This window comes from Coccinella septempunctata, chromosome 5, assembly GCF_907165205.1.
Source record: "Coccinella septempunctata chromosome 5, icCocSept1.1, whole genome shotgun sequence".
In the NCBI taxonomy this organism is placed as follows: Eukaryota; Metazoa; Arthropoda; class Insecta; order Coleoptera; family Coccinellidae; genus Coccinella; species Coccinella septempunctata.
Window position 1 is genome coordinate 26,443,126 of NC_058193.1, and position 13,048 is coordinate 26,456,173.

The following is a 13,048-nucleotide window of genomic DNA, read 5'->3' on the forward strand; positions in this document are numbered from 1 at the left end:
GATACTCGTGATTAGGTAGGTTGAGCTATTTTTGATCTCTGAATTTCTTATCATTCCAATTCTACATCAATCACTTTGTTACTATGTTATTTACTAAGCTTTCTCTATCTTCATTCTCTTTTTTTTGTTTCAGATATGATTTCAATTTCGAGATGTACAAGGGAACAAGAAAATTTATCACAATGAAAGAGCTGGCCCGATAATTCAAATGGCTCATTATGTGAATAAATTCAATATAACTAAACTTATATAGGGACAGATTTTTGCTGAGGTTTTTATCTTGGTTGTTTTGTACCATACATATATGTGGATGTTATTTGATTTCCATTTCCTCTGCTTATACTGAGATTTTATATGGGGAACAGGTTTTACGATCAACAATTCTATTTCTTCTCAAATACCATATTGTTTGATATATTTCATCCTCAATATGTATTTGCATTTGGCTGACTGATATATAAATGTGCTCCTCTGGAAAATACCATTTATAGAACTTTTACAAAAAATAAATAAATTGCTGAAATTCTAATTTTCTCCTACCTTGATGTTATTTTTTATGTAATGTACCTAAATTTACAGCTTCTATCATGAATTCCAAATCTGTTTTCAATATTAATGGTAGAAGCTGTAAATTTACAATGAAGTGAAAACAACGACAAGTATGTATATAGGTATAGTACGCCTGTAAATTCAAAATTCCCGCCATTCAATATATACTTCCACAACCAAATATGGCGGCATATAAATGACATTTGGTGTTGCCACAGATTACTTAGGACTTTTCACTTCTTGTATATTAGTGTTCTGTGCGCTCCAGTATGTACATCTGACTATTTTTTTTTTACATCTTTGTAAACGCTTTCTGCACTGCCGAAAGTGCATACATCATAAAACCTTTTTTACTTTTTACCATCTAATACTCAAAAACCACTAGGTCCCCAAGACGTTCGAGTAAATCGTATTGTCGGCTCTCCAAATATAACCAGCGTTTAGGAAGATCTAGGTACTTGATGTCAATCATTGTCAGACCAGAGATGTATCCGACAAGAGAACATCCAGAGCTCTGGGAAAACTTTGACTGACGACTTCTAAAATGGCTATCACAAAAACCTCAGCTAAAAGATCCATACCCTAGTATTCCACTTCTCCTAAATGAAACTATCAATCTTTTTGCCAGGGTTGAAAGCTTTATCTTGTAAAAAATTGATGTGTAAGTGTAATTTATGGTGGAGTCGGTCGGTGGAAGCATTATTGGATTTTTATGTCTTCGTTGGCTCTGATTACAGGCTGAATCTCATTTTTCAGGTTTCGAGGGTGGAAACATGATCGTAGCTTTGACGAAACATACGTTATGAGATTTCTTTCTATTGAAACATATTATTGATATAGGCTCTGATTAATTTAATTTTTCAGTTGGTAATTCAATTGTTATTTCTTACAGAGTTTTCAGAGAAAATGGTTATTTTTTCACACGACTATGTTTTCTGTAGAACTTTCTGTCAAGTGCATTGAATTTCGGGAAAAATCCTGAAACGGATCATCATCATCTTTAATGGCAACTTTTCATGTGATTTAACTTATTTGGGGTTTAGTTACAAAATGAATAGAAAAGATGGGGTCTCCACTTTCTAGTGAGCATTAAAAAGATTTCTGAGTTTCTGAACACGTCTATTAAAAACCAATATCAACCTTTTTCAGGATTTATCATGAAATTCTACGGAATTGAAAGGCAATAACTATTTTCCATTCTTCATTCATTCACTCTATAGAAACAATTAATGGGAAAAACAATACAGCATTTTTGCTCAATGATTGAACATAATATGTGTAAACAAAAAACTAATTTCGTTTCAGCGCTACAAAGTCATCCTTGAAAATAATATGAATTTCTGCACCTGAAGCTTCCACTTGCAATCTCGAACCGTTTCAGTAAGATACAACGCATGAAAAATTCAGTAGGTAAACTTCCATCTCAGCAAATTTTGCTATTGACGTTTTCATTCCTCAATGTCACAGCAGATGGTGATACCGTCTTCATACGACTTTTTATTATGGGACCTTCTGTTGACCCTGCGATATTGAATTTATATCTCATTTCTTGTACACGTTCTGTTGGTGACATCTTACTTCGAGAATCTCTACATTCTCGATCGGGAATTTATATAAATTGCATGAGCGAATTGGAAAGAAGCAATCTGTTCAAATTGAAGATTTTGATCGAATTATTATTTTGACACGAAATATGTATTCAAGTAAACAAATAAGGGATAAAATCTGCTAGAAAAGTTCTTGCTTCAGTTTTTTGGGATTTCCATGCAGTAATCATGATTGATTTTTTGGATAAGGGTAGAACAGTAACCGGAGATTACTATTCGACCACCCTATGGGAAAAAATTAAAGAGAAAAACGCGGAAAGATATCCAAAGGTGTTTTGTTTTTGCTGGACAACGCTCCTGCACACACATCTCATGTTTCCATGCAATAAATTCGTTATTCAGGGTTTGAATTTATAGAACACCCCCCTTATTCACCAGATTTGGCTCCATCCGACTATCATCTCTTTCCTCAACTGAAAAAAAGTTTAAAAGATCGTAAATTTTCTTTCAGGGAGGAGGTAATAAAAGCTGTGGAGGTCTGGTTTGCAGAGCAAGAAGAAACATTTTTTTTGAAAGGTCTAGAGACGTTGCAGGTTCGCTGTAATAAATGTATCCAATTAAGAGGAGAATATATTGAGTAATAAAATATTTTGACATTGAAATTTTGGTTGGTTCTATAGTTGGCTAAGAATTTTTCAATATATCCTCGTAGATGAATCAAAAAGAGAAAAAAAATATAAAACACTAATAGCCGAATGGCCACAAGATCGCCAAAGGCTGCTAATTTCAGACCGATATATTTTCATTTGGTTATTCACGTAAAATAATGGACAAAAATATTATTAGAACGAATGGAGATGGAGGAAAAATTTTCCAATATTACACATTTCCTGATCTCATATAGAAATCCATAAACCGTCCGCAATCTGAAGCGCCCGCAGAATTGGATTCACATTCATTTAATTCTCATTCCCTCCATAAAAGGAGGTAAATTCAAATGCCTCAAATGGGGTGAGAGGAGGTTAATCTTTCAGAAGGCGTTCCGCTTTTCTCGGGAGTGACGTGAAATTTAATGGCCGACCAGAAATTTATAGGCAACGGGTGATGTAAAATGAGTCTGGCAGCACGTATAGTATAGGCTGAAAGGTAGAGGCTTATAAATCAGGACGAAACAAGGTTTGAATGTCGAGAACACGTAGGAAGGTTACATTCGTATTGGAAGCAGATGGTAGCGACTGAATATCATTCAATCATCATGAGGAATTAGGGCGAATGGCGAATGGCATAATTAAAACGCTGGCAACAATTCACATTTCTGGTGGTAGTTGCGAATGAGGCATCATATCACTTCGTTTCATTTCCATTAACAGCATGTACCTAATTTCACATTTTAAGGGAATTACCACATCAATTTTAATATTAATGAAATAGAATGTGTGCTGTTGCACCCGCGATATTGAAAACTATTTATCTTTATTACCTAATAGGGAATACTCTTTTTGACGAAAAAGATGTATTTTTTATGAAATATCTTTGGAACGTCACATTTTGAAATAACCATTTCAACCGTTTCCCAAAAAAAATTATTTTAAAAATGAAAAATAAAAATGGGTAAGTAGGTATTTAAAGTTCAAATCGTTTTGTGAGAATTGTACAAGCTGGCAACATCGAGTGAAATATGCCTTGATAATAAAGGACAACAAAAGCATTATATTGATGAGATAGACAAAGATGGCTGTCCATGAAGTCTGCGACGAACGAGGAAGGTTATGAGATTTTTATGGCCGGTTGCAGTTGAAGCTCGCCAGTCCAGTAAGTACGCGCTTGTAGATCAACAGCTGTTATTTTATAAACAAGCTGATCGGACATTGTTCTTTTCATTGTCTTGTATGTGCTGTTGCCAAATCGTAAACTCCACACAAAGCGATTTAAATTTAGAAACCCCATATTTGATGGATGATTTTGAATAGTTTCCGCGGTGAATTCATGAATGAAACTCATGATTATTCAGTTTAAACTTGCATATGCAGTGATAACCCAAAATGAGGAGAATTCCCCATTATATAAATACAGGCTGAATCATAATTTTGGGAAATAGACTAAAGGCAAATTTCAACAAATGATCTCCGCTTAATTTAAACTCAGATTAAAATTTAAACGAACTTTTTTTAACATTGACATCTGCTTTTTCTATTAAGTGAAGTAAGGAGGGTAAAGGAACCACAAAACACTCCATTTGAATTGAAATTAAAATGCTCCATCGAAATAAATCAGCGAGTTTCTGTCCTTAACGCCAGTTACGTCTGATCTCTGTTTATATCTTTGGTGAAATTGGCCCTAATGTAGGTTATTTGGACCATAATATGTCGATAGGACCAAATATGTCTCAATGAAATATCGATGTGGTAAAGCACACATATTGTTTAGTCCCAGGATAGAGTATGGAAAAAAATAACCAGTTTAAAACTGCTTCTTCCTCGGTGGTACATGAAGAACGGTTCAAAGTTTCCGCAATCACTTCTTAGCACTTTTAGGTACAATTCAAATTCGAGTTGAGTTCAGCATTGAAACTTAAACTCAGCTTGAACTTGATCTGTACAACTGGAAACTGGGCCTTATTGTACATAAAAACCTTTGTCAATATTGTTAAAAGTAGGTACTTTCATGGAACAATGAATGCACTTTTTCCTTTTCATCGAGTCACCGTCGCATTCGCCATTTTGAAACTTCTACAACAAAAACCTATTGATTTTTTCCTCCCAATGTTTATGGAATTGAATACATATACAGGGTGAGTCTTTGACTCATACAAATATTTTAACAGTAGATTCTTGACGTCAAAAGAAATACTTTTTTTCTTTATCATTTTCCCGAATCGGCTCGGTTTAAATGATACAGGCTGCTGAAAAACTATAGAAATATGCTACTTTCAGTTCTATCTCATAAACGGTTTAATCGAGTGAAGTGAATTTCGGAATATAGTTTTCATTTATTTCATGAATCTTTTGCGAACACAAGATATCACCCAAGTCTCCTCATTATGACCATTTCCATAAAAATACCAAAAATTCAAAGAACCAAACTCTGGAAACTAAGCTGGACGCTACCAAATGAATATTTGAACGTATTCTTCATATTTCCTCGTATAATGCGCCGTTTTCGAGTAATTTGATGTTCAAAAATCAAAAAGTATCTGTGAAATTTGAAAGATTGGGTACTTTGGCTGAATCCACAGATGTGTAGTGTCACAGATTTAGCTTGTTATTCTGAAGGTAATTTTGTTTTTCCAGGGGTGGCACGGTTCATTATGAAAACTCAAAAGGGCTGCATATATCTTTTTATCAGGGCCGAATCGGAAAAAATGGTATAGGAGAAAAGTGTTTCTTTTGACCTCAAGAATATACGAGACTCACCCATTTTAACCATTTTTTACTTTCGTATCGTAAAATTGTCAAAACACTTCCTTCCATTAATATGCTACAAACTCTCGATCATAATCTGCTGTTATATGAAGTTCATTGTTTCCAAGTTATCAAGCTGCAACAATCTGTTTAAGTATCTAGAGGATGAATATTTCACGAGCTGCTCGATACTCTACACATATTGAAATCTATGATGAGAAACATATATCAAATGCGGCTCTAAAACTTCGACGACGTGATGGCGTGATATAATGTTCTCTCGTTTCACGAAACTTCACATAATAGAAATTTATTTTATTTCTCAACAACGCTGCTTGAAATGGAAGAAGAAACGATGAAAAGCTTCACCAGAGCATTTTACATTCGTAAAAATGAATTGAATTCATTCAAGTTTTGCCAACTGAACTTTTTTATTGCAGAGTATATCTTGATCACTCTTTTTTTCAATGTAAAGAAATTACGAGAATTGTCTTCCTAATTGAATCATACATTGATAGATCATTCTCTTGAAACCAGTTCAGCGGGTGTTAGAATAAAGAGTTTTTTCTAAGAGTGAGCTTTAGAAGCTTGCGAAACTTAATACATATAATTATATAATAATTTTTTTTACATCCTTATTAAGGTAATCTTTGAAGTTTTATTGGTGAAATGAACAAATAAATAGATTTAACTAGTTGATTTTTGGGAGAACCACATGAAGAACTATGTTTAAATAACTGAACAAAATCGTTGGTTGAGGAATTACATTTGAAAATACGCATTACTACGTCCTTGCCATAAAAGCAGACTTTTGTTCATTATTTCCATTATTCTGAAATCATATAAGCACAACTTGCGATCCGTCATATAATGCCCCAAAATGTGGGCGTAAACAGTTTTCTATATACGCTCTTTCACTTCCATAAATAACTCTGGTGCTATTTATTTCCCCTTTCAGAGAAAAATCTATATTTCATGAGGCCCGGATGCCGAAATGGGATTCCCCGACTCCACCCCTAGGCCAGCTTTAACATCCTTATTTTGATGAACCTTACATGGATAATATTCTTCACACATCGCAACACAGGGAAGGCTTGGAATGTGGCCAAATACTGAAGTTCACAAGAGAATAGTTTCACCACGTAGGTCTCCTTCTATATGCCATTTTCACATATAAAACTGAACATATTAAACAAAGATAACTCCGATGAAAAAAACATTCACTGAGAACTAAAGTTTTTTTTTTAATTATCCCAATTATCGGGCCTTGAGCACTACTATCATTGAAAATTGTACTGTTACTAAGTATGGGGAGTCCGGGAGAGTTGACCCCCTTTCCACACTGTAGCCACTTAAGCTGTACCTATCTGTAAATGGTAGCTACTAATTTTTTTGGGTGAATATATCATGCCCGAATAGATAACGATAGATAATAGTAGAGTGATCGTGAGATGACCATTATGAGTACAGTAATTTTTTTTTAAGGAACCGAAAATTGCCTTATGTCTCCCTAACCAATGGGAGAGTTGAACAGGGGGCGAGAGAGACTCGACCATAAGTTTGTTTCAATAAAAACATTGAAAGAAAACAATTTCCAAGGACCAACGATTGTCTATGTCAAGGTTTTCATCATCAGATGTATTAGCGTATGAAATACATATGTTTCGTTGGCAAAATACAAAATACAAGAAAACAAGAATGCGTTCAAACGAAGATTATGCACATAACCAAAACTTTGCACATAACATAACCATAAATGGCGTAACTGGTCACAGAATACTCTTTTACTTCTTTCTTCTTTATCAGTAAAAATGACATTTGCCAATGAAATATGTCAATTGTCACAAGAAGTAGTGATACCAACATAAATTTCAACCAATCAGCAATCGAGGTTATGAAAATATTTTTTTCTTTTTAACAGTAAACTCTAGAAAGATCGGTAGAATTTCATTAATATATTTGATCATTGCGGAAAGAATGAAGTAGGTTTCGTTAGAAAGCAGTCATTCCCCGTTGGTAGACCTTTTTTTAGGTGTAGGGAACTCCTCCATTATGTTCGTCACAAATTTTGCGACGAGATTCGACATTGTGACAAAATACGTAATAACAGAAACTTTTACGTAGAACGGGCAACATAGCGCTGATTTAAAACCCAAAAATGTTTTGACAAGCGTCATAACCCCACATTTTCTTACTATACAGAGTGAAATGTGTCAAATTTCCATGGCCAACGGACTGCTAAAATAAAAGTGAATGGAGTAGGTATATGTAATTCATTTCATTACTTTGACTTTTTTGTAATTGTAGAAACACCATAAACTCTCTCTCTGTCTCTATCTCCCAATAAAAAGCAGTTCAACAAACGGGCTTCATGTTGAGATCTGATAGAACCAACTCCAAAGCAGCTGACATAATTATCAACATAATCGTCACCCACGATAAATCGGATACCTATCAACCCAATCACCTTGTTCCGCCATCCGGAGAGTAATTTTCCATTTCATTGCTGATATCGAGTGACCACTTTAGGTTATGCATGTTTCAAAAACTCACGCGAATCCTGGTGCGCTTTCATTACGCTCCAGGGCCGTGGAAAAACTAAAAATGGAAAACATTTACTCAACGACCCATTCAGCTGCTTTAACTTCGCTGCTTCCACGGGCCCGCACCGTTCGTGCAGGAAATTGTCGGCTTTTTTCCAGGCTCGGTCGAGTGGCCCATCCGTGAATAATCTAATCGGGACCCCGATTGTTTCGAACATGTAGCCCATGACGAGCGGACGAAATCGAGCAAAAATGCCCTGGGGAATTGATTGGTGGGTTATTTTCCTGTCTTCCCCTCTGTCGAGTGAGAATGTCGTCTACTGAAGCGAGTTCTATTTGAATCATCTGCAGGAATACGAATGAGGTTCTGATGGGTGAATTAAGGATGAGCAGGGCCACTCTTCAACTGGGACATAGACATAATGGGAGCAAGGACTTTTTCAAGTGAAAGATCATACGAGGATATATTGACAAATTCTTAGCCTACTATGAAACCAAACAAAATTTCAATGTCAACATATTTTAAAACTCAACATATTCTCCTCTTTATTGGATACATTTATTACAGCGAACCTGCAACGTCTCTAGACCTTTCAAAAAAAATGTTTCTTCGTGCTCTGCAAACCAGACCACCACAGCTTTTATTACCTCCTCGTTGGAAGAAAATTTACGACCTTTTAAACTTTTTTTCAGTTGAGGAAAAAGATGAGCCAAATCTGGTATATAAGAGGGGTGTTCTAGGAATTTAAACTCTAAATGACGAATTTTTTGCATGGCAACATGAGATTTGTGTGCAGCGGCGTTGTCCTGCAAAAACCAAACACCCTTGGATAGCTTTCCGCGTCTTTTCTCTTTGATTTTTTCCCGTAGAATGGTCAGTAATGTCGAATAGTAAGCTCCAGTTATTTTTCTACCCTTATCGACAACATCAATCATGATTACTCCATGAAAATCCCAAAAAACTGAAGCAAGAATTTTTCCAGTAGATTTTTGGACACGAAACTTCTTAGGTCTTGGATAACCAGAATGTCGCCACTCTATCGATTGTTGCTTTGTTTCTGGATCGTAGAAATGTACCAAGACTCATCCATAGTAACTATTCGGTTTAAGAAGTTTACACTGTTTTCAAATCGAGCACAGATCCAACACGCGATGCTTCTACCCTTGCACGATTTTGGTCAACATTCAAACATTTTGGGATCCATTTTGCAGCAATTTTTCTCATGTCCAAATTGACGTGAACTATATGATGAACGGGTTCGTATGAAATATTCAGTGCTTCAGATATCCGTTTTAGCCCAATTCGACGGTCTGATAATATCATGTCATGAACTGCATCTATATTTTCGGGGAGTGACACAGAAACTGGCCTTCCCGATCGACCATCATCTTCAATGGAATATTTACCTCTTTTGAAGCTTGCATACGAAGGACATTGATCACCAAGGGTATCAAGCATATCAAGTAAATCTGCTTACCTCTTAACCCTTTTAAATACAGGTACTTGATGATGGCTCGATACTCCAATTTTTCGATTTTCACAATTTTGGTGGAAATCTTCTTTCTCTTAATTTATTGCGTAACTCTGATTTACTATTTTGACCTCAAACCTTACACTGACACTTCTAATGAGTTATTGTTCGTTGCTTCGGTAACACAATATTTTTTTATGCATGGAACTGGTCTAGGCTAAATAGATATCAACACAATCAATCAATCATATCAATCAATTTCGGAAATTATGTAAGTGATTAGTTGTGCGGTGCGGTACAAAATCCTACTTGTTCATATTTAATGAGTTGAGAAAATACTTGGAAAAATATTTTGAATAGATATTTGTTTGTCTGAAACCACTGATACCTTATCCTCGTTATGCTAAAATGATTGAGAATTTTGGGGTCAGGCTTCGTTTCCAACAAAATCTTTTTTTCTGAAGCACATGTCCGCACTTACTAGTTTTTCTGTTATTGAATATCATGTTACACATAAAATGATATTGCTTGACACATCAAGCAAAGATTATAGAGTAGAAAGATAGGAAACGCCCTCATATCTCTAGTAATAAATCTGAAAATTTCATGGAGCTCGATGCAACCGTTCGATCTTGACGATTAATTAATTGATTTCATCTTTTTGGGAATTTTTCGATAATCACCTTTCGAGTGGATTATTTCTCAATAACAATAACCGTAGATGGAAATGTGATACAAATTCTGAAAGGGCAACTTTTGGAATAAATCTGAAAATATTATGGAGCTCGATGCAACCGTTCGGTCTTGACGATTGTTTAATTGATTCCATATTTTTGGGAATTTTTACGTATAATCACAATAAATTGAAGTTTGCAAATAAAAGCTCGAAAGTTATCTTCAAAAAATGTATATATTTGCGACGTTCTCAAATTTTTTAGCAAGTTTGTATTGACTGTACTACTGATTCTATTCACTAACGCTATCTATTGAACAGTTTGGTCTGAGAGATCTTAAAAAAAAAACTGTAAATCATTCGCGGACTTCGAAAAGTTCCATGTTCTGAGTTCACGGACCATATTTTGGCATCTGCGGACCACAAGTTGGGAACCACTGCGCTAGATAAACGAAAAGCGGTACGAGAATCAAAACGTCTTTGATCAAAATTGCCAACTGAAATCTTACAAAATTTCATATTTTTCTGCAAATAGCACTCAAATCAATATTTTAACCACTCCTAGCTTCTTAAAAACACTCTTGACACACAGTTGGCGCTCACATCGCTTTAGTTGAATGGGACAACAGCGTACAACTTAAATCATTTTCTATGAATTGGTACTGCACAACCAAATGGAACGGGACTCCCGTGGGAATCACTAATATGTAGGAAAAAAAACTTCCAACTTTTCATTCCCTACAAAAGACCCATAGCCGTATGTTCTGATGTACCGTAGGTCATCCTGGTAAAAAGCCAGCCGTCCCTTCAGTCTGAAAAATACTAGGCATCCTGCTGCTGTTTATTACAGGACGTATAACTTTTGTTGTTGCCGTAAAGTGTCCTAACATTATGCAAGGAATTTTATCTTCCGTGAAATGGAATTAGACACGCAAGCGGATGAAGAGATTAAGGTTGCGAATAATTGCATTCCTCGATGGCTATATTGTGAGCCAGTTGGAGACTGCTCCTTTGGAATGATTTTATTCGAAGGCAACGCTGACCTATATCATAGAAGAACGATGCCAAATGTGATTTTAGGATGATGGCATATGGACTGTAACCACAACCGTAAAGAATTCATATGCTATTACTGAATAAAAAAAAATTAAGCACATTAACACAATGATCTCTTGTACTACGCTTTTCTTGTGTAAGACCTATGGATAATAATCAGGTGACAATACGAGGATGCATCTAGTTAGTCTAGACCAGTTCCATGAATAAAAAAAATAATCCATAGCAACGAACAGTAACTCATTAGACGTGTCAATGTGAAGTTTGAGGACAAAAAAGTAAACCAGATTTACGCCATAAATTAAAAGAAAGAAGATGTCCACCGAAATTGTGAAAATCGAAAAATTGGAGTATCAAGCCATCATCAAGTACCTGTATTAAGGGTTAAGGGGTAAGCAGATTTACGAAGATATGCTTAATACCCTTGGTGATCAATATCCTTCGTATGCGACCGGGAAAAATTGCACTGCAAGCTTCAAAAGAGGTAAATTTTCCATTGAAATTGGTGACCGATCGGGAAGGCCAGTTTCTGTGTCGAAAATATCGATGCAGTTCATGACATGATTTTATCAGACCGCCGAATTGGGCTAAAACGGATATATGAAGCACTGAATATTTCATACGAACGCGTTCATCATATAGTCCACGTCAATTTGGACATGAGAAAAACTGCTGCAAAATGGATCCCCAAATGTTTGAATGTTGACCAAAAGCGTGCAAGGGTAGAAGCATCGCGTTCGATCTGCGCTCGATTTGAAAACAATGTAGACTTCTTAAACCGAATTGTTACTATGGATGAGACTTGGGTACATTTCTACGATCCAAAAACAAAGCAACTATCACTCTGGTTCTCCCAGACCTAAGAAGTTTCGGGTCCAAAAATTTGCTGGAAAAGTTCTTGCTTCAGTTTTTTGAGTTTGCCATGAAGTAATAATGATTTTTTTGATGGGGTATGCCTCACACATGCCATCCGTAGAGTTAACAGAAGGAAAATACAAAAAAAATATTCTCTCGTTGAAATCAAACTGTTTTTCTTTCAAACGACAGCTCCTTTCTACGTTACGTCTCTGATACCACGGTTACAATTAAATTAAATCAATCCGTTTTTGTATTTTAAAATACACGAAATTATTGCATATTCGATCAACAAATTTTATGACCTAAATAGAACTATCAAATTACCATCACTCAAATTATTAGCAGAAATACCATTTTTTCGAGGAAAAGTATTAAAAGTGTTAATTGTAGGGAAATTGGACCATACTAATCAATTCTGCGTCAAATACATCAAGCAAAAAAACACTTTCGTAGTTCCCTTCGAAAAGTGCATTTTAAGGAACTTCCAGAAGATTTGAGCGAGAAGAGAATCAATCCTGTTAAAATTGTATATTTAAGCATAACTCACCTGTCATGTTCCCTCGCTCCTGCTTAGGACCACTATCAGATGAACATCCTTGCTGAAATCACAGGCATAATGTTCCTTGATAAATCAACCCTTTCTCAGCCTTCTTCGAACTTCTAGCACATCCAGGGTTCGATCCCAAGGGAGGGCTCAATTAGCAAGCTATTACCACGAGATATCCTTGTTGCGCATCCTTTATTCATACGAATTAAGTCGTTGGACGAACGCTACCAGAGTGATATTGCTTTAATGTGTAATCCCGCAGATTCTGCTCTCTCCTATCTGTTCCCGGGATTAAAAGAACTGTCAGTTTAACTGTTATTTTGAATTATGATGAGTGCCTGGGGAAATTGAGTTTTCGAGATAGTATCTGTAGAGAGCTTTCATTAGTCTCGGATGTTCTTG

General features: G+C 35.7%; 1 protein-coding gene across 1 annotated transcript in view; it reads right to left on the reverse strand.

The window, feature by feature from the left end:
• LOC123313762 overlaps positions 1–13,048 on the reverse strand; it is an 81,807-nt gene that overhangs the window by 53,586 nt on the left and 15,173 nt on the right. Inside the window, exon 3 of the mRNA XM_044898761.1 lies at positions 12,647–12,925. Coding sequence (XP_044754696.1) covers positions 12,647–12,653 — 7 coding nt within the window. The 5' untranslated portion in view covers positions 12,654–12,925. The remainder of the gene's footprint in view (positions 1–12,646; positions 12,926–13,048) is intronic.